Source organism: Anomalospiza imberbis, chromosome 3, assembly GCF_031753505.1.
Source record: "Anomalospiza imberbis isolate Cuckoo-Finch-1a 21T00152 chromosome 3, ASM3175350v1, whole genome shotgun sequence".
Classification (NCBI taxonomy): Eukaryota; Metazoa; Chordata; class Aves; order Passeriformes; family Viduidae; genus Anomalospiza; species Anomalospiza imberbis.
The window spans coordinates 59,694,770-59,714,743 of record NC_089683.1 but is presented as its reverse complement, the minus strand read 5'-3'; the positions used below and the strand labels follow the sequence as shown (position 1 = coordinate 59,714,743).

The 19,974-nt window shown below is 40.1% G+C and overlaps 1 protein-coding gene across 3 annotated transcripts in view; it reads left to right on the top strand.

The window, feature by feature from the left end:
• Window positions 1–12,003, top strand: part of IPCEF1 (interaction protein for cytohesin exchange factors 1) — a 55,056-nt gene extending 43,053 nt beyond the window's left edge. For all 3 annotated transcript variants that reach the window (XM_068184650.1, XM_068184651.1, XM_068184653.1), the window contains 3 exons: window positions 4,883–5,076; window positions 8,653–10,179; window positions 10,213–12,003. In XM_068184650.1, coding sequence (XP_068040751.1) covers window positions 4,883–5,076; window positions 8,653–8,853 — 395 coding nt within the window. In that variant the 3' untranslated portion in view covers window positions 8,854–10,179; window positions 10,213–12,003. The remainder of the gene's footprint in view (window positions 1–4,882; window positions 5,077–8,652; window positions 10,180–10,212) is intronic.
• Window positions 12,004–19,974: the final 7,971 nt, after the last annotated feature.

The following is a 19,974-nucleotide window of genomic DNA, read 5'->3' as shown; positions in this document are numbered from 1 at the left end:
TAATTTTCTAAAACTGAAGAGCACTTTTTCTAGACAAAGTCTAGAAATGGAGACTGATGGGAGAAAAGTTGGTACCTAAAAGGAAGAAAGAGTAGCTGTGGTTTGTGGGAAAAGCTTACTATGAAAAAGTACAAAGACAGTGAAGAAACCTTAGTGATGAGTTAAACAATGAAAGAAACATTTTTTCCATAAGAATCTCCATAAGAAAAGCTACGGATTCAACTAAATGATGATGGATTATTTTCTCAACAGAGATTATTTAATGAATTCTGCAAAGCAACTGTGAGTGTCTGGTGCAAGGAGCCATAACATATGATATTTTTAACAATCTTTCCAACCACTCTTAGTGGCGTTATGAACATTGTCATCATTAATTCTCTGCACCAGTTACTGGGGAGATGTTACATACCAGAGATTGATACAAAGAAGGGGAGTTTATCAGTTTTCTCTTTTGAAAGGAGACCAACATTTTGCATCCATTTACATTTTGGGAATATTTAAGTCTTTGGTGATGCAGCTTGCTACATGCACAGGGACAAAGGATTCTAAGCTGCCTGTAATGCAAAGAAACTGAAAGGTAAACAAGAAACAGCTGAGAATACAAACAGCTGTCTGACTACGTGTGCTGTATCCAGAAGCTGGCCTTGCCCCCTCCAGGATGGCTAGACATCCTTTGTATTTCTTCTGGCAACCACTGGAAGAAGAAGTATATGACTCTGACACAGCACCATTATGATCGAAAACCACAACAGCTAAAGGAAGCCACAGGAACTGAGAGGTTATATGAGAAAATAGGAATGTGTGTTTCTATTTATTTGGGGATCTACTACTATGGCAGTAAGATCCTTGTTCCCTGCATTTTCTGAGAGTTTCATGATCATATGAAGTTAATGCATCTTGGCAAGGCATTCCTATTTTGCCACTTCTGGTTTATTTTACCTTAGCTCACAGTAGCTATGGAAGATCTGGTGTGTGCTGCTATTTTCAAACCTGGACAACTTTTCAAGTACCTCTTGGATTTTATCTGGGTTGGTTTTGTGGGAAGGAGTTGGTTAAATAGGAGCTGGATTCATTCAATTCCTTCTGCTCTCACGACTGACATCCTCTTCCTCTCTGGAGTCTGCCTGTGCCAGTAATAGCCAGAACAGATCCTCTGGTGTGCTTTGGTCCCTTTGTTGCTTCTGCAAAAGTTATAGAAAATAGCTAGATCATGGCTGAGGCTAGCCGAAAAATGTGCCTATGGTGAGAACAACTGTGTGGAGAAACAACTTCAATAATTATTTTTTTTTCTTATCAAAAAGCATTAGAAATCACTGTGAAAACTATGGTGCTATGGTTTTCTGAACCCTCTGAAAAAGAGATGCTTATTTATATTGTTTCCAAGTCAGTTTATTAAAATTCCACCCCTCACTGCTGAGTCCACTATACTGTCAGACAAGAGCATCTAATTGTGGTACCATAGTTTTCCTGTTATTTTCTTCCAGTCTTTCCTCCCTTAGTTATGCATTTGCCAGTGAGGAGTTTGCCTGAGTTATGCTCACCTGATTGGTTTTTGTTCTGTATTTTCTGTTCCATAATTATGTGGGGAATGTGATTTCCCTGAGGTGACTTCATATTCCCATAGAAAAGTCTAGTACCACTATGGAGAAGTGCTAGGGGGTGGATAGGTAGGTAAGGGCAAAAATCATCTATGACTTTTTTCCTTCTGCTCTTTTCAGCCTTGGGTGTATGTGTTCTCTCAACTGGCACAAAAACCTTTAGCAGAATCAGAAGCAGAGGTGCTGGCAAAGCTACAAGATGCTCATAAGAGTAGCAAGAACAGGAGGAAGAAGCAGAGATTTTTCCCTGGGATTAATACACAACTGGGGGTCTGTGAGATCTCAGTTACAGAATGGGAGAACAAATATTTACATTTCAGATAAATTTAGTCAGATACATTCTGTTGGAGGTGGTTTTCAGTGCAAAATGTTCTTTCTGCCAAACATTTCCAGTTTCTTTATCTTTACTACTGGGAAACAACCAACTTTATTTTTCACAGTTGCTTTTTGAAAGTTCTGGATAATTTCACTTACGTAGGCCTAAATGAGCATTAAAGTTGATATTTCAGACAGACTCTTGTACTGATGCTCCAAGATGGGGAGTCTCAATATCTTAATGTCTCCAGCCTCTGGCAAGTTGGCTGACAGGAGAGCGGAAACTGAAAATTGAGGAGGTGAAGATTATGCATGTTGAACATCTGTGATGTTGTTCTTGTCTGTGATACCTCCTGTTAGAGGGAAATTCCAGATAAATGGCATCAAGCCTCAGAATTTTAGTTTGTTTTATTTCCCCTAAATCAGAATTTTTCAGTTCCTCCATTACCTCTCCCCCTTTCCGATTTACAGCATCAATTTAGAGCGTTCAGTGGCAGCTTCAAGCCTGAAAAATGTGGGCTTTTTCTTTCTGAACTTGGCTTAGGGGTACTCAGGATGCTGAAGGTAAAATTCTGGATTGATAACAGTCTGGTCTCAGTTTATTGAGGTTTATGTGCAGACATATCCTTAGTCAACAGCAACAGTCTTCTATGCAAATGCACAATATTAGGATAATCTCTTATTTTTTTGCTGTCGTTGAAATTCATCAAGGATGGAGACAAAAGTGCTATGTAACTCATACTTGGCTCTACACAACCTGTGAGTTCTACTCACCCTTGTTTTTCAGCAGTTTGCTGAAATCCCATTTAGTCCTTTATCCATCTGATATGAAGAATCTGACATATTCCTTTCCCTTTGAAATTACCTGACCCTGATTAATCCCTTGGAGGATGAGAATGGTGGAAGAATAAGAAATAGGAAAGGAGTTTCAGGTAGAAGTCTTGAAAGTCTGCAGGAGGTGAGTTGACTTTGCTGGGCAAGTGCATCATGTGCAAGCCTTCTCCTGGGCTGTTCTGACTTTTGCTCCATCTTTTTCTGTGCTGAGTGTTACTGTGCTCCTTACAGTTTCCCACAAGTGCATGGAAGATATCCGAATATTTAGCATGGAAGAAGAGTGTTCAGTGAGGGTGTTTTCTCAGGCTTGCTGCTTTGTAATCCTTTTAGGACATTGAGGAAATTCATGAGTTAGCCTCAAAAGGTGTCTGGAACAGAGACCTTAAGTCCCCTGTGGGTTGACTTTATCTAAAAGTTTTTGAACAGCATTGAAGCAACTTTTTTCCCTTCTTACACAGTCTTTCTTGGATAGCTGATAAAAATCAATTTATCTCTCAAAGTATTACTGTGCATAGTCCTGATGGGTGATGTCTACAGCAGACTTGAGCCAATCCTGTGCAGAAGCTGGCTAATGAAACAAACAGCTGCTTCATCCCAAGAAAGTAGGCAGGAAACTAGTTATTACAAGCCTCATGGCATCTGCCAACAGCTTTCAGGAAATACTATTGCCGTGTATTATGCCTTACACTTCCATTTTTTTTCTGTTTCCTGCAGCTTGTTAAATATACAACAGTTCTCCTTTTCCTCCCCCAGCAATGTACCAATGTTGGAAGTTATATTTAGTTTTTGTCAAGTTACAGTAGGCTTTTTATAATCACACAGTAGTGAAGAATAGGCCAGAAACACAGTGAAGGCAAATATTTGCAGCATATCATAAACCTTTCTCGTAACCTAAATATTTAGAAAGAACAGAGATGTAGGAGGATGCTGTACTTTATAAAATATGGAAAAGATAAGAAGCAGCCTCCTTAGCATGCTGACATATTGCAGAACTCTTTTCACAACAGCATGAGTGAGCAGAAGGACTTGTTCCTTTTGTTCAGGATATATTTGCTGACTGCAGATGATTTAGAAAAGTAAATGTTTAACTTGAAAAGAAAAAAGTGCCCAGCCAGTTCAATGGGAATAGGAAGGACTGCAGTTGAGAAGAACCAGCACAACTGCCCCCAGTGATATAAAACCAAGTGTTATCCTAAGTGGATCTTGAGGGATTCACTAGCACCCTGAAAAGAGCAATAGCTGTAAGATTTTCCTTTAGAGATCACTGAAGCTGTTTGGACTGAAGGACAAGAAAGGAGTTGCGCAGTCTGTTGCTAAAAATAGCCTTCTACATATGCCCGGCACATTTTTAGTTTCCATCTGTTCATTTTTAAGTTGTTTTATTCTGAGAAATGCCTTTACTTCAATTTTCATCTTATCTTATGCTATTCTCAGCTTTTTACTCGCTTTTCCTTTAGTGTACTCTCTGTCTGGTCCTGCAGCTTGGGAGCCAGCAGAATAATTGAGGTGAAGATAATCAAGGCTTTGTTGTGAGGCATTACAAGCAAATTCTGTGCTGCAATCTGTGAAACTCAGGGGCAAGACATTGGATCCCGCAAGGGTTCTTGCTTTAATCTGTTTTCTAGGAACCTTCTCTTGCAGCCCCTGAAATATTTCTATGTTTCTTTTAATTGTTCATTTTTTTAAAACTCTGTTTTCAATAATTACCAATCAGCACACCAAAGAGAATTTACCCTGTGAGTTGCCAGGTACAAGCATAATTCACTGTGTGTATCATGCAGGGAGGGGTGAATGGGTGTAGATGCTATCAGAGTTGTTTCATTCAAACATAGAGCTACTGACAGTTGCTCAAAGTCTGTGATATATTCAGAGCATTAAAGCAGCACTCTATTAGTGGAGATACAGGCTCACATCTGTTTGGCTCATTACCTGATTCTTAACAACATGTGATTTGGGAAGTATATTTTTCTCATAGGCATTGTTACCCTAGAAATTACCCTAATCGCCCTTAGTTTTAACTCTAGTACAATTATTTTTTGAGTTGGTTGAGAGCCTTCCCAATAGCTCAACATAACTTTTCCATTATCTGTTGCCACATTCACGTTCTCATAGCCAATTTATTCTTTTCTTTGCAGACCAGGAAAAATGTGATGATGATGATGAGATGGAGCGACTTTACAAGTCATTGGAGCAAGCAAGCCTGTCTCCCATTGGCGATCGTCGACTGTCAACTAAGAAGGAGCTTAGGAAATCATTTATCAAGCGCAGCAAAAACCCCTCCATTAATGAGAAACTCCACAAAATTCGAATGCTGAACAGTACATTAAAGGTGAGTTTGCAGAGCTTGCCAAGGAAAAGCTTGAGAGAAAAAAACAGTTTGGCTGAAAAGAAGCAGTGTAGACTTCAGCCAAACTCCAATTGAATATTTACTGAAAGCCCCAGAGAAATTTGTTAAGTTTTTGAGTTCATTTTTTCTGCTTCATTGTGAACACTGATCTGCGTTATGTTGTTCAGTTTGAACTGGAAGCAGAGGCAATAGCTCAGGAGGGACTCTTCTTGCAGAAGTTCCAGTCCATTTGGAAAATTTAATAAAGAAAACTCTTAGTTAACTAGAAAACTTGCAAGCTCAGCTAAATGCACTAAACAGGGGAGCCTTAAAAAAGGAAGAGCAGACAAAGTACATTGATGATAAAGCACATGAAAATGACCCTGAGCCCAAAAAAGTTTTCCGTATGTGATTATCAGAGAATGTACAGGATGTGCCAAAGCTATTGTAAAGACCTCCTGTAACTAAAATATTTCTAATAACAAAAGCATCCTGCTTTTATGTTAGAAACATATCACAAACTGGAGGGGTACAGGGGATCAGGAGATGTTCCATGAAAGGGCCGGTAAATCTGCCTGGAATATGGGAATTTATGAAGCAGTTTACTTGTCAGCATCAAGTGTCATAGGATTTCAAAGCCTGCTTCTGAATGGTACTGAGGGAAACAAAAAGCTTAACCATAGAGTTTATATGGTAAGGAGAAGACAGAATAAATGCAAACTTGGGGCTTCACTTATTTCTTTTCGTGTGCATTAGAAGCAGGAATTGAGTATCTTGTTTCAAAAGGATGTATTTGGCTTCAGGGACTGTAAGCTGGAGAAATGCATGTAAAATGGTTGGATTTGATGATCTTAGAGGCCTTTTCCAACCTTAGCAGTTCTGTGTTTCTAAAAACTTATCCTGCCAGCACAATTGTTGATTTGATTATTAGTTGCTATGTAAGGCTTGGGTTTGGCACCTCAGCCTGTGTTGAAATTCCTGAAAAGTACAATTGTGAAGGGAATTGGAAAGAGAGGCATTCTTCTTGGCTCCATATGAGACCTGGTGAAGTCTCTCCTTAGTATCAAAGAGTTTTCAGTGATGTGGCAGTGACTACAAAAGTATTCATTTGCATCAGCAGTAAGGTGAGCCCTCCACATAGCAGAAAGTTGGTTTAAAAATATGCCTACTTCCTAGGATATGAAGCTACGTACAGAAACATTCTGCAAGGTTTTCCCTGGCAGGACCCTCACTAATAACTCTAAGAACCAGTTAGTGCAAAATGGAGTTGTATTTTATGGGACAGTCACTTTCATTAGTATGGAGCTGAATGAAAGCCTTTATGTTAGATGTGAGCAAGGAGGACAACGATGCACTGATTTAGCATGGGAGAATTATATAAGTTATGATTAACTTAGGCTTGTCTAACATTTGTATTTAATATGGAAAAATAAGTTCTGGAGTGTTCATACTATATAAAATGTGTTGATCTCTGGGTTTTTTTGGTTTGGTTTTTGTTGTGTTTTGGGGTTGGTTTGTTTATTTTTGTGGTTTTGTAGTTTGTTTGTTTGTTTATTTGTTTGTTTTTTCTTTCTTCAAACTAAGAAACTGGAGTATTGACAAGACAAATAAAAAAGCACAGACACTCTCTCATAGATGCAAACAGAGTTCTTTACACAGCAGTATTTAAGTTAGCCTGTCTGAAAGTCAAGTGCCTGCAGTGGGAAAGTGCCATATTAATTACATCAGTGGAATTATGTGCTTTTAGAGTCAATTTTCTTAATGTATAATATAAGACATAAGATAATTGGAAATTACCTACTGGAAATTTAAAAATCAGGATTTTTTAGATCCCTATGTATTCTGCTTTAATTAAAACCCTATTAGTTTGAGAAGTTATTTATGCAAGTCTCAATGCAATTTTAATTTTAGACTTTTGACTCCACATATTTAACAACAGATTAATGTTGCTGCCACAATATATCATTAACAAAACATGCTTTGAATACTTTGGAAGAGAGGGAATCTATGTGCAAATGTATCACAATCTTAGTGAATGTGGGAAATAGTTTTAGTGCTACAGGAGAAATTCCATTGCATGACTTTTTGCTGCCAAGTTTGTCCAGTAGAAATATTCCTCTCCCTTCCACCTCCCTATCTCCTCTCTTTTTCTTTTAAGCTAACTGCACATATCCCTGCATCAATGCCAGCAGTCTTCTTAAAAGAGCTAGCACTGGTGTAGGACATGTGTAAAATACAGTTGAATGAGCTTTTGGGTTTAAAAAGCAGTTCAGGCATGACAGAAATTTGAGCAGTTGAAGGTTCTTTAGAGTAGCAGTGGAATATAGATGTAGAAACAGCTGATTGCTGCTATCAGAAGGTGAAACGGATGTGTGGGAGTACTTTCAAGGTGTTTTCAAGGCAGCCACCAGCACAGGGTGTCCTTGGGTATGATAAATGGGTGGCAGCAGGAGAAGATGGTTGGAACTATTCCATCACTTTCACGCACAGACTGGAGCAAGGGAGCCTGGCAAAAGTAACCAAGTTTTGTTAGTGCAGCATGGTGCCTCAATTAATAAATTATACTTGCTAACTGGGGCTTCTCTATCCTGTGGTCCATTGCATGGATAGGCAATATGGGCTGGAAAAGAAAAGTGGTTTGTTATACCACAACATGTGAGGACATCAGAGCACATCAGTGTGTAATGAAGACAGAGCCAGGCTATTTTCAGTGGTGCCCAGTAACAGAACCAGAAGTGGTGGGTTCAAGCTGAAACACAGAAGGCTTCCCCTGGATAGCAAGAAACACTGTGAGGGTGACCAAGTACAGATTGTCCAGGGAAGCTATTGAGTCTCTATCCTTGGAGATATTCAGGAGTCATCTGCACACAGTCCTAGGCAGCCTGCAGTAGGTGGCTCTGTTTGAGGAAGGGTTTTAGACCAAATGACTTCCAGAGGTCCCTTCCAAGCTCAGCCATTCTGTAGTTCTGTGGCATACAAAGTCTCAGTGTCCCTGTATCAGTCTGCTTACATCTTACAAATGAACCAAGGTGCCTGCAATATATGGTCTGAACTGCTCTTGCCTAAAAGTAGATAACAGATTTATTAGCAGTAGCTGGTGGTAGATGGCAGACACAGGTACTGTTGCCTCTCTACTGGCAGTGCACAAATTATATCCAAAATTATGTTCAGTCAAGCTCCCAGAGAAGAGATTTTATTACATGGAATAAGTGTTTTTTGAGAAAGTCAGAACTCTTGTGAATTACAGAAATAAATGCTGTTGTGTCTCATTTCATGCAAGTACTGTCTTGTTGAGCAACAGCATAACAATGTGTAATTTTCACATGAATCTTCTCTCATCAAGTTTTGTTAAGAAGCCTATAAAAATCTAGATTAAATCATAACTTGCCTTTAAATGGGAAGAATTTTTACTGTAGACATAACTTTGATGACCTATGCTCTGAAAATGGAAACAAGCTGCCAGGAGGATGGGTAATTGGCCATCTCCTTGTGACATGAGTCTAATATTCCCAGAGTGTTTTTGTTAGGGACAATTGTCTTGATATTTTCTGTGGAAATAACCACTTGTTTTCTTCCTAGTGTAAGGAACATGACCTGGCCACAATTAACCAGTTGCTAGAGGACCCAAAGTTGACAGCAGTGAAGTACAGAGAGTGGAGGAGCACAAACATCATGCTGGTCCAAGATATATATCAGCAACAGGAGGTCCAGGACATGTCCACAGAGAATAGTGAAGACCAAGAGATAACTCCACAGCCAGTCACTGAAAGTGCTATTTGATCAATGGCACATGGCAAGATTTTTTCCCACGGGTCTTCATGTACAAGCAATTTAAGCTGCTGTATCTTGAGGTTTGTTTTTCGCAAGTGTGCTTCAAAAGGAAAACAACCCATTCTCCAAAGTTTTAAATGCTCTTGCAGAACTCATTTAATGTCAAATGGGCAATTTCCCCAAACTTGCCCAAGTTGCCCAAAAAAGCACGCCTGAATGTGGCCTGCATACATAAGAAGACTATTTAACAAAGCAGCAAATAAACGCTTTTCAGTTTTTGGAGAAGAAAATTATAAGTGCCCAGCTTCTGGAGGACACAGAACTATGTAATATTTACTGTATAAATATGAGATCCTTGGGATTGTTTTAACCATACAACTTACATTGAAATGAAGCTAAACTGATTCCAACAGGATGTAGTCTACTCTACCTTTTTACCCTCTAAGGTAACCCAATGTATATATTTTCATCTCCATGCCCATTTACTTTTACCACTCAACCAGTTTAAACAGAGACAAATGGAAGAGTAACTGTGCATGAGTTGATACTGTAGACAGCTGCCAGGCACCCAATTTGGGCTCTGCCTGATGTTTTATAGATTTCAAATTTATTTATGGTCCAGACCAAGAAGGTACTGTCTTTCTACATGAAGAAGAGGTCTCTAAGTTTTTGCTAACATGTGATTTACTCTTCAGCGAGACAAGATTCAACTTTTCTTATGGACTTGGAAGATTATGGTCTTCTTTCTTATTTTTGACAACTGGGAGTATAGAAGGTACAAAGTTAATCTCAGACTTAAGGAAGGTGATCATATTCACAAGCCAGAAGCTAAATGACTAAACTCCTAATGTGGACCTGGAAGTGTAAAACAAAGCTGCAAATATTTTTGTGAATATATGTAATTTTATGACTTATATGAATGTGACTATATACTGTATAGACATTTTATTTATATATTTATATATGCTGAATTTCCTAATGTAAATAGGCACATGTGGACCAAGCCCACCCTGCTGCGAGTGCTTACAGATTGACTTGAAATGCCTTTTTATTTTTTGTTCCATTATAGATCACAGTAATGGCTCTGCAGCTGAGACTACCCTGAGGCATATGCTGTGACTCTTTCTTCTGCTTTTCTAGCTAAAGTTTTAGATGAAGAAAATCTGTACAACTTAGGGCCTGAAAAAGTTTTCTAGAGAGTTTCAAGATTTCCCTTTGGGGGAAAGATTTAAGAGGTATTGCTGCAGGATCATGATTTTTTGGCTTCATTGTCCTCAGTACAAGGTTTTGGGCTTTTGCCTTCCTCTCTTCTGCAGTATAAGGAATATAAAAGGAGTATAAAATATAAAATATAAAAGGAGTATAAAGTGCTGAATTTTGAAAAGCAAGAATTAGTCCACTATTCCCAAATTATTGTCACTACAGGAACTGTGACAATCTGCACTTCTGTTGCTATTTCATGAAGATATTCCTTGTCATTAGTTTTCAATCCAGTTTATTTTTTAAAGCAAAATACACTGTAGAGATGCAGCCATATTCATCTCTCTTTATACATTTTATGTTTTATCATAGCTTGATTGAGAAAACAAAAGATAATGGTGTTAGTGGGAACATATGAAATCTTTTCCACCTGTGTAGTGATTTGTTTGACTGTTGATATTGCATTTTTAATACTCAGTAGCTTTTCTTTTAAAATAAAGGCAAGGAAATAGATGAAAAAAACTAAATGGGGAAGTAGACACAAAACCCTGGGTGGTTAAAAAATCTATTATTTTCAGGAAATCATCATATGAACAGTGATTTCATCACTTCACTAATTCTAACTAGAAGTCAAGCAAGCTAAATACCTGGTGAAATTTGGTTTGGAGTAATTGCATCTTAAAAATGGAGCCCGTTTTTAGGTTGCTTTTTTGTTCTTATTTTTGTTTTATTTTTTTTTTTATATATAACTCTTCCACCATTTCCATTGAAATGTTGTCAATTATCTGCTGAGAGCACCCTGAAAATTAGGAGTGTAGGGATTAATCTGCTTGGTCCATTTAATTTTTAACTACCTGGTGCTAAGTAGTGGATAAATATTGGAGGTCAAATTGCATGTACATTTGCTATCACACATGCAAGTTTCTCACAAAACAAAGCATGTAAACACTGTTTTCCTTCAAAAGAGTCTTCACTTAGATGTTGAAAAGAAGCACATGCTTAAGTGGCCTGTTGAGCTGGGCCAGACAAGTCAGTGTCTTGCAGTTCTAAGCAAAGTCTGAGTCAACTCCATTTGCTGAAGTAGACTTGCTGTATGCAAAGAAAAGCCTATATGGCCTGTACATGCCGTGTTGGCTCTGTTCACACTGCACTTGTGTAAGCACAGACAAAACAGCTTTCCCAAATCTAGAGACAAAGAGATGTCCTTGGACTGCCCAAACTCCACTATTGGTTTTGACAGATTGCATAGCCTGAAATTGCTTTTAAATTACTTTCATTCAGATGGTCAGTAGATACTTATTGTTGAACTGTTGAGGTTTTGGAGACCTACTGAGCATGGGCTCTATCACTGCTTAAAAAGGAACAGAAAATTCTTGAATGGAGTTACTTTAATCCCAGTTATAACTTTAACAAATTTCTTTGTTCAGGAGAACAAATGTATGGGGTTTATGCAAGTACTGTGCAGGAAGTCTGACTCCACTCTCTTCAGCTACTACTTAGACTCAAAATAATGGAAAGCGTGGAAAATGCAAAATGAAAATTGCAGTGAAACAGGATTAATTTTCTGGCATTGCTAATTACTGTGACAGTTTTTGCCTGGGTTTATCACAAGGGGTTGCCCAGCAGTGTGAAAGCCATAATCAGAGACAGAATTACGCACAAGCTGACAGCTACAGCGGGGAGCCACTTCAACAGGAGAAATTTGGACAAGTCTGTGCTCTGCTCAGTGATGCTTGGAGTAACTGGTATTTCTTGGTCTGGATTTGGAAGACCTGCATTATTGACTCATAGAATAGGGAGCTGTGCATCCCTAGTGTGTGAATGTCAAGAACTCTTTAACCATCTGCCTCAAGGGACATGTTTTATACACTTTTTTGGGAGAAAGTATGTGTGTGTGGATATGTGCACATGCACAATTTTTCCTCTGCCAGTAAAGCCAGTTGGTGCAGCAAGTCCAGCCATGGAGATTTTGGAATTCCTGGTAGCAATATCTAATTTCAATGGTTTCTGCAGCTTTTCTGGAAACTGAATCTCTCTGTTCTGGTGGTGTACATCTTATGGGATACCAGAATGAAGTTGGATCACATTTCCTTTCCTATGATGGAAGAGATTTCATGTGGGGATTGTGAATATTTTTACATCTAGCTCTGATGATTCAATCAATACTAGGGTTTCACCTTGCCATGGTTTTAAGTGCAGCTGGAGATGAAACACCATGCAGTTGCTTGCTCAGGTCCCCTCTCTTTTCCTTCCCCATCACTGTGTAATGGGGAGCAGAATTGAAGTAAAACTTGTATGCTGAGACAAGAAAAGTTTTATAATTTAAAATAAAGTAAAATACAACAGTAATGGAAATAATAATAATGATAATAAAAAGGAAAGAAACCCAAGTAAGTGATGTACAATGCAATTGCTCACCACTCACTGACCTGACAGACCCCTCTTCCCAAACCCAGATCAGGCCACCCTACCAGGTAGCTCCCCCTGGTTTATATACCTGGCATGATGTTCTGTGGTGTGGAATATCCCTTTGGTCAGTTTGAGTCCCCTGTCCCAGCTATGCTCCCTGCCAGTTTGGTTTTTTGTGTATTTCCTCACTGGCAGAGCACGAGACAAGGAAAAATATCCTTTACATAGGATAAGCATGGCTTAGCAAAAAACAAAACACCAGTGTGTCATCAATACCATTCTCATTCTGAATCCAAAACACAGCACTGTATCAGCTACTGAAGCAGAAATTAACTCTACCCTAACTGATACCAGGAATAAATGGAATAAATAATGTGCTACTTGTCTTTTTTGCAAATAATTTGAATTTTGGAGAAATCCATCATATTGAGAGAAAAGGCTGGTGTGGGACAGTCAAGGAGGGAGGGGAAGAAAAAACGTGGTATTTGATTTAAAACTCTGTGGAAATTCAGAATTTAAAACTATTTCTAACTTGGAAAAATTATGGATGTGTTACACCCATTATTGTGTGAGCCTGTAAGCTTACATGTCTATTACAGATTTAATAAGAAAACCTGTATTTTTAAACTTTTTGAGTAGGAAAGGAGCCCATGAAAGCATAGTTCACGAGGGGAATTCCATGTACTGTGATTGGGTTTTGGGCTTTGGCCTTTTTTTTACTCTTTTGTTTGTTTAATCATAGAAAAGTAGCCAATTGTAACCAATTGTAACCAAGTGCGGGCCTGACTTGAGTTTACTTAAATGAAAATGTCTTTCTGCTAACAGGAAGCCAAAGTGGTTTTCTTGTAGTAGTAGAGCCAAAGTGGAATTTCCTGTTTTGTGTGGGGCATTTCAAAGCAGAAGACATTTTAAGATGTCAGTGAGCATTTCCTTGATTCTTGAAGATTCATCCCATTTTGATTTGTGTCAAGCTGCAACATTATTGCATTTTTTAAAAACTGCCTTCATTCTGAGCTGAAACAAAATTTGAGGTGAAAAAAAGGAAAATAGAACAGAAAAAAGCTTGGAGCTAAGATCATGCTGAAATTCACATCACTGCATAGGGTAGTAGGAGCTGAGCTTGCCAAAAGCTAAGCTTTTAAGTAATTTCAACATTGAAAAAAAATTCTAAGTTGTTGAAAAGAGTACTGCATTCCTTGAAATTTGCTATGGGAGAAGTTCCAAGACCCGTCTGTTCTGGAAAAATGAATAATTTCCTAATTTATTTCCTCCTGATAAAAATCCAAAGGGAGTGGTTTATAAGATGGCAGCAAGTTAAAGATGAAATGCGCATGTAATTAATTGATAGCTCAACAACCTTTGTATGATCTGGAAATGGTTGACTTTAGATGACTCAGCCTGTAACACTCAGCCTGTAAAATCCATTTCTTTGGGAAAACATTGTAGCTACCAGTGTCTGAAGCTTATGCACCCCATCTGGTCCACATGAGGTCCATGTTGAAGATGTAGGTGAATGGCCTTTCTACAGGGCAAATAGTTTGTGTCATCATGCCATAGCTTAGGAACCACTCCGTGTCCTAGATGCCTTAGGACCTGCCCAAATTATTCTGACTCTTGAAGCTGCTTACTGCAGTTTTATCTTCTCCCAGCTAAAAATAAAAAAAGTGTCTGAAAGCACATCTCCCACACCCACATGAAGAAAAACTAGCACTAGTCTAGCAGAGATTAATGTAAGTCACCTTATTTATGAATGTTTGCTAAAATAACTCACCTGGTGAAAAGCCATTTGTGCATACAAATAGCAGTGCTCTTGTGACGAGCTTTCAGTGCTGAGGACTGGCCCAAAGGAAGAATGGATGTGTCTATCACACTGTGCTCTGTGTAGAGAGGAAAAGTCATGCACAGAGGAATATTTGCAAGGACTTCTATAAGGCAGTGGCAGGGCCTGCAGCACCATGAAAGTACATGGGATCCAAATTCAGTATTTTATCTTCTGAGTCTTTTTTTTTGTTGTTGCTTTTCTTCACTAGTTTAAAACTCACAGCACAACGTTGGCACTCAGTGCTGCCTTTTGACTGCTTGTTGCCTACATGTGTGAATTGATTTTCATGGAATGATGCACACATCTTGCAGAATGAGAGCCTTATGTTTGCACTTGTCAATTAAACACTGAAATGAGAGAATATTTTGCTCAGCCTTTTTTTTTTCTTCTTATTTTCACTGCAGATTTTTCAGTTTACTGCTATAAAAAGAAATAAATTTTTACTGGTTCTTTAAGCAAGCAATTTCCCTGTGGGATTAATATTATTATTAAGTTGTATAACCTGAAAACAGGAAGAGTCAATGAATGGTTTGACTGAGGAATGCCCTCTACTAGCTCACAATGTGATATTTGAAACTGCTTTTAAATTATTTAACTCTAACTCTTAATTGGTTATTATAGGCACCCTTTAAGAAGAAGAATCTCTTCTGGCAGGTATGGAACATTACTAGATTTTTTATAAGCTCACAGAGAAGTCTTCTTCAATTAAAGTAATATAGATATTTTTGTCAAAAGGGTTTCAGTTTAGCTGGATAGGCCAGCCAGGTAGCAGTATGGTGAAAATGTGTTTCCTAGGAAATGAGCTTGTCCTAAGGGCTCAGCTGAAAAAAGAATGTCCCTGTCTCTGTCCCCTTTCTTCCTCCAACCTCCTACATGCTTCCACTGCTTGCCTTGGGCTAATCAGCTCATCATTTGGCACTTCTGTCAGCTCAGCCAAGTCAGGCAGCAGGGAACAGACACAGCAAGCTGGAGACTCATCTACAGTGATGATAACTAAACTTGCCTTATGGAGGGGTTCAGTGCCTGACAGAGTCCTCAGAAGGGAAGCAGCTGGATTTTCTAGGCAGAAGCAGAAGGAAGAAGAGCTGTGTAAGTGGGAGGGAAGAGGGGGACTCATTCCTTTCAGATGTAGAGCAATAGCTTGGCTCAGGTTCCCACAAAGTTATACCTTTGCTTCTCTTCCCCTGCTAGACAGGGAATCATGAAGATAACCTGAGGAAACAGTTTTCATGTGATCTCAGCCTGTGCTCTTGCTTTCACTGCCTAATACATGGCTAAACATTTGGTTTCTGAGTCAGAAAACAAAACTCTCCAAAAAAGCATCCAATGATATCTTTCTTTAGGATCCTTCCTGGCATGCTTGCTGTGGGAATGCTGACAGGAAAGGCAGTGGGGCACCATATGTCTACCCTCATGCCTGCTGTAACACCTCACCTCGCTGGCTTGGGCTGCCTCTTGTTTGGCGCTTGGGCTGCCTCTTGTTTGGCTCTTGTTTTTGCTTTACACCCTCTTGTGGTGGCACAAAACATAAGCTGTTTCAACATTTTATAAAGGTATCGTTGAGTTGCATTATGATTTGGACATTTGTCTTTTGTCTGATTAAAAAAAAAAAACCTGTTGGGCTTTATTTGGCTTGCTTCCTGTGAGCTTGGGATGAGCATGATCACTGGCAACACAGAGGGCAAAGGCTCCATCCCTGCCATCTGACCCTATTTCATCACTGCTTATTTTGGAATGGCTCAGTCATCATTCTCCTTATTATTGTGGCTTTTTCTTATTGCTGGAAGAAAGTGCCTACTGTTAGAAAGTTCCTGTATTTTCTTCCTGTTTTCAAGAAATATCCTCCTTATCACTAGGGGATGTTTCAAATTGTCTAACAGAAGCCTTGGCAGTACATGAGATACAGCATACAGTGACAAACTGCTCTGTTATTTTGGTGGGAAAACTATATCTTTCCCTTTCCACTTCTTGGCAAAGTGCTTTTAGTCTTGGGCAGATAAACAAGTTCTTGTACTGCCGGTGAGAAAACTTCTGCAAGCGGCTCTCAGCATGCTCCTGAAGGAGAAAACTGATCCCTCAGCACAGCCTGCTGGCTGCTGGCAGCACGACAAGCAAGGGAGGAAATCACAGGTTTGTATGTAAGAGGAGAAACAAAAAATAAGAGGGTTTGCTGCAGGATCATGATATTTTGGCTTCATTATCCTCAGTACAAGGTTTTGGGTTTTTGCCTTCCACTCTTCTGCACGTGTACAAGTTTGTGATGGTTTCAGCTCACATTTGAGGAAGTTTTGCAGACAGGTGACAGCATTTACAGCAGGTTTGAAAATGGGAGATGCTGTCTGGGACACTGACCCTCTGGTCATTCTGGAGATAAAGGCGTTGTGTGAGAAAGAGCAAGAGAATCCCTGAGGAGCAAAGGCAAACACAAAGAAAAAAGAGCTGGTAAATTAGGCGTTGTGGGAAAGGGGTAATTATTGTCTGATGAAAAATGGCTGGCACGGCATTAGTGGCCATACAATGCGTGAGGATGATTTTTAGTATCTGGTTATTTAATATCCATGTATCTTATCCAGCAATTTATTAAAGCTGTTCAGCAGAGCATCCTAAAAGCTGAGGGTCTGAACCTCATGAATGTCAGAGACTGTTATGTGGAAAATGCACTTAAGGACCATGGTGTGTTTCTATCCCTTGTGAAATGTTCTGTTCATGCCTGGTGAAACCCCAAAGCCACTATCATGGTGTGTCATAAGAAAATAGCTGAAAAGTCAGTGGCATTTCCAATGTCCTCAACTCTTGCAATGGCAGCCATGTCCTGGTAACTGACAGGCCTGCCTGTGCTCTTGCAGTCCTGTTGCTGAAGTAGAATCTTTGTTTCTAATGTGCATTTTATTAAATCTTATTTTTTTACAGAAAGTAAATTCAGTCCACCTTGGCTAGCACTTAAGTTCATATGTTACAGCAGCTACGAAGATGACTCTGATAGTGGAGTCATTTGCTGTGAAATTTGGAAATTTTGCTCTACAGTTGACAGGAGGAGCTCCAAATCAGATTTTATACTGTTGTAAAACACATATATCACCTTCCCAGACAGTTGTGATATGTCATCATGAGCATAATTTGTTTTCTGGGAAACAATTTATTCTATTCATCTTACTGCTGAAGACATGAGGCAATTCAGGCAGCTGTGTTGTTTCTGAAATGTGTTTTCTAACACAAGAAAAAGAATGGCTTATGGTGCTGGTACTATTTGGAAGAAGCAGATGAAAGCCTCAGGACTGAGGCAGCAAACAAAGCTCAGCACTTTGGAGACAGTGGCACAAATGACATCTTCAAAAGAGGATGTGGGAATCTCACTCATTAAAGAGAGAAAGGAAGCCTATGCCATAAGGAATCAGAGAAATGATGAAGGCAGAGTTTGTGTGACAGCCCTGTTCATACAAAAATCCGTGTGTGAAGTAAACCCTGGGAATGAGGTTCAGATGCAGGAAGTGTGGACTGGTTTAGGAGCACGGCTGCTCTGGTGACCTGGTTGAACCACAGCCCAGGCAGGACTGGAGAGCACATCAGCTGACATCTGGAACTAGCTTAATGACACAAGGCAAAAGGATCCTGTGGAGAGAAAAAACAGGCTGCAAAACTGCCTTAGTTCCCAAGTTCCATTTGTTTCAAAGACACCACCTGGCAAGATAAGCAGAGCATCAAGACATAGTAAACCATGTCTTAGTGTCAAGAAAGGATGGGAAGATGACTCGAGGGAAACCACAGTAGGTTCAGTTCCCAAGGACATGTCTGCATGCAAGAGGCACCTTGTCATGGTTTGACACTGGCGCGATGCCAGCGCCCCCATGAAAATATACTTTTTAAAATAATTGCTGTGAGATGTGATCAGGAACAGAGCAGAGCAGGCCCAAACTTAGTAACTAAGGAAAGAACTTTATTAAACTACTACTACTAGGAAAACTACAAACACTAAATCCTGGATGAAGACTTCCCAAAACACCCCTCCTCCTCCCACTTAATTTCTAAACAAACTTAACAGTGAGACACCACCCAGGATCTTAATCAAGTTGCTACCTTTCAGATATTCAAACACTCAATCTTTCAAGGGAGACAGGAGTCTCTCCTGTGCCACAGACCCCCCCCCAGGAAACACAATTGCCACCCTTGTGTTTCCATGTCACACATGGCGACCGCCCGGAGAAAATCTGCCATGGTGACACTCTCCTTTCCATGTCACAGTGCTCTCACCACCGGGCATGGACAGACTGCTCACAGGGCTCTTTTAAGGATGCTTTGCCATGAACCAAAAGAGACAACAGTTCAGTTTCTCATTTTGGGACTACAGTCCCCCCCATTTTCCCCTGGGGCTGAGGGTCCAAAAACAGAGGTCTTCTTCTCCTCTTCTTCTTCCTTGAAGATAGAGGGCTTCTCCACACCTTCTCTTTACTCCTCTGCTGGTGATCACTGAAACAGGTCTCCTGGCACACCAACGCACCACCCTAAGTGCAGCTTCTGTTAGGAGAATTTGGTTCAGTCTACGGCTAACAAGAGAAGTCCAGCCACAAGCCACTCCATCATCTCCTTCCAACTCGAGAATTTCTTCTTCCATCATTTCGGATCCCAGACTGTCTCTCTTCTACTTCAAATCAAGGAGGAGTAATATTTCACAAAGCCTTCATTTCTCAGGAAAGGGTTAAAAGCTCAGACTCCCTGGACGGCTGATATCTCTGCCCAGCAGCCGACTCCCAAGGCCAAGGCTGGGCGCCTTCCCCCCCCCCCCCCCCCTTCTCCTCCGCGCCGGCAAAGTTACAGGTGCCGTCCGGACTCTCTATCTCTTCCCTCTGGGGGGGGATGACAAAGACATCTCCGCTTCTCTCCACCCTTCCGTCCACAGGAGCTGGCTCGGTTCCAGTCCTTCTACCCCTCGGCTCACCTCGACCAGGCCTCATGGCTTCCCCTCCCCCACCCAGCCCCATGGCTGGGCAGGGGAGGTCTGCACAGCACCTTGACCGGAACCAAAGAGAGCGAGCTCTTGGGAGTTCTTGCTTTTAACCCCCTGTGTTCTCAGAGGCGTATCCATACCTTCAGTGGTCACTTCAGGTGCCAATATCCAAACCTGACCACTGATTGGTTTGACCCAACTTCCTGAAGAAAAAAAAAAAAAATCACTTCCATGTCAAACCACGACACTCCACCCTTCGCCTCTGAGAACACACATTTCTAAAATTATATCAAAATTACATCTAACACACTTCTACATTATAACCTAATACATGCTTTGCTCTTATTCCTTTTTGATCTCATCTCACAGTCTTCATCTTATCATCATCTTATCTTGCCCAGAACTCGTTTCCCGGTCAGGGAACCAAAAATGTCATGGTTTGACACTGGCGCGATGCCAGCGCCCCCATGAAAATATACTTTTTAAAATAATTGCTGTGAGATGTGATCAGGAACAGAGCAGAGCAGGCCCAAACTTAGTAACTAAGGAAAGAACTTTATTAAACTACTACTACTAGGAAAACTACAAACACTAAATCCTGGATGAAGACTTCCCAAAACACCCCTCCTCCTCCCACTTAATTTCTAAACAAACTTAACAGTGAGACACCACCCAGGATCTTAATCAAGTTGCCACCCTTCAGATATTCAAACACTCAATCTTTCAAGGGAGACAGGAGTCTCTCCTGTGCCACAGA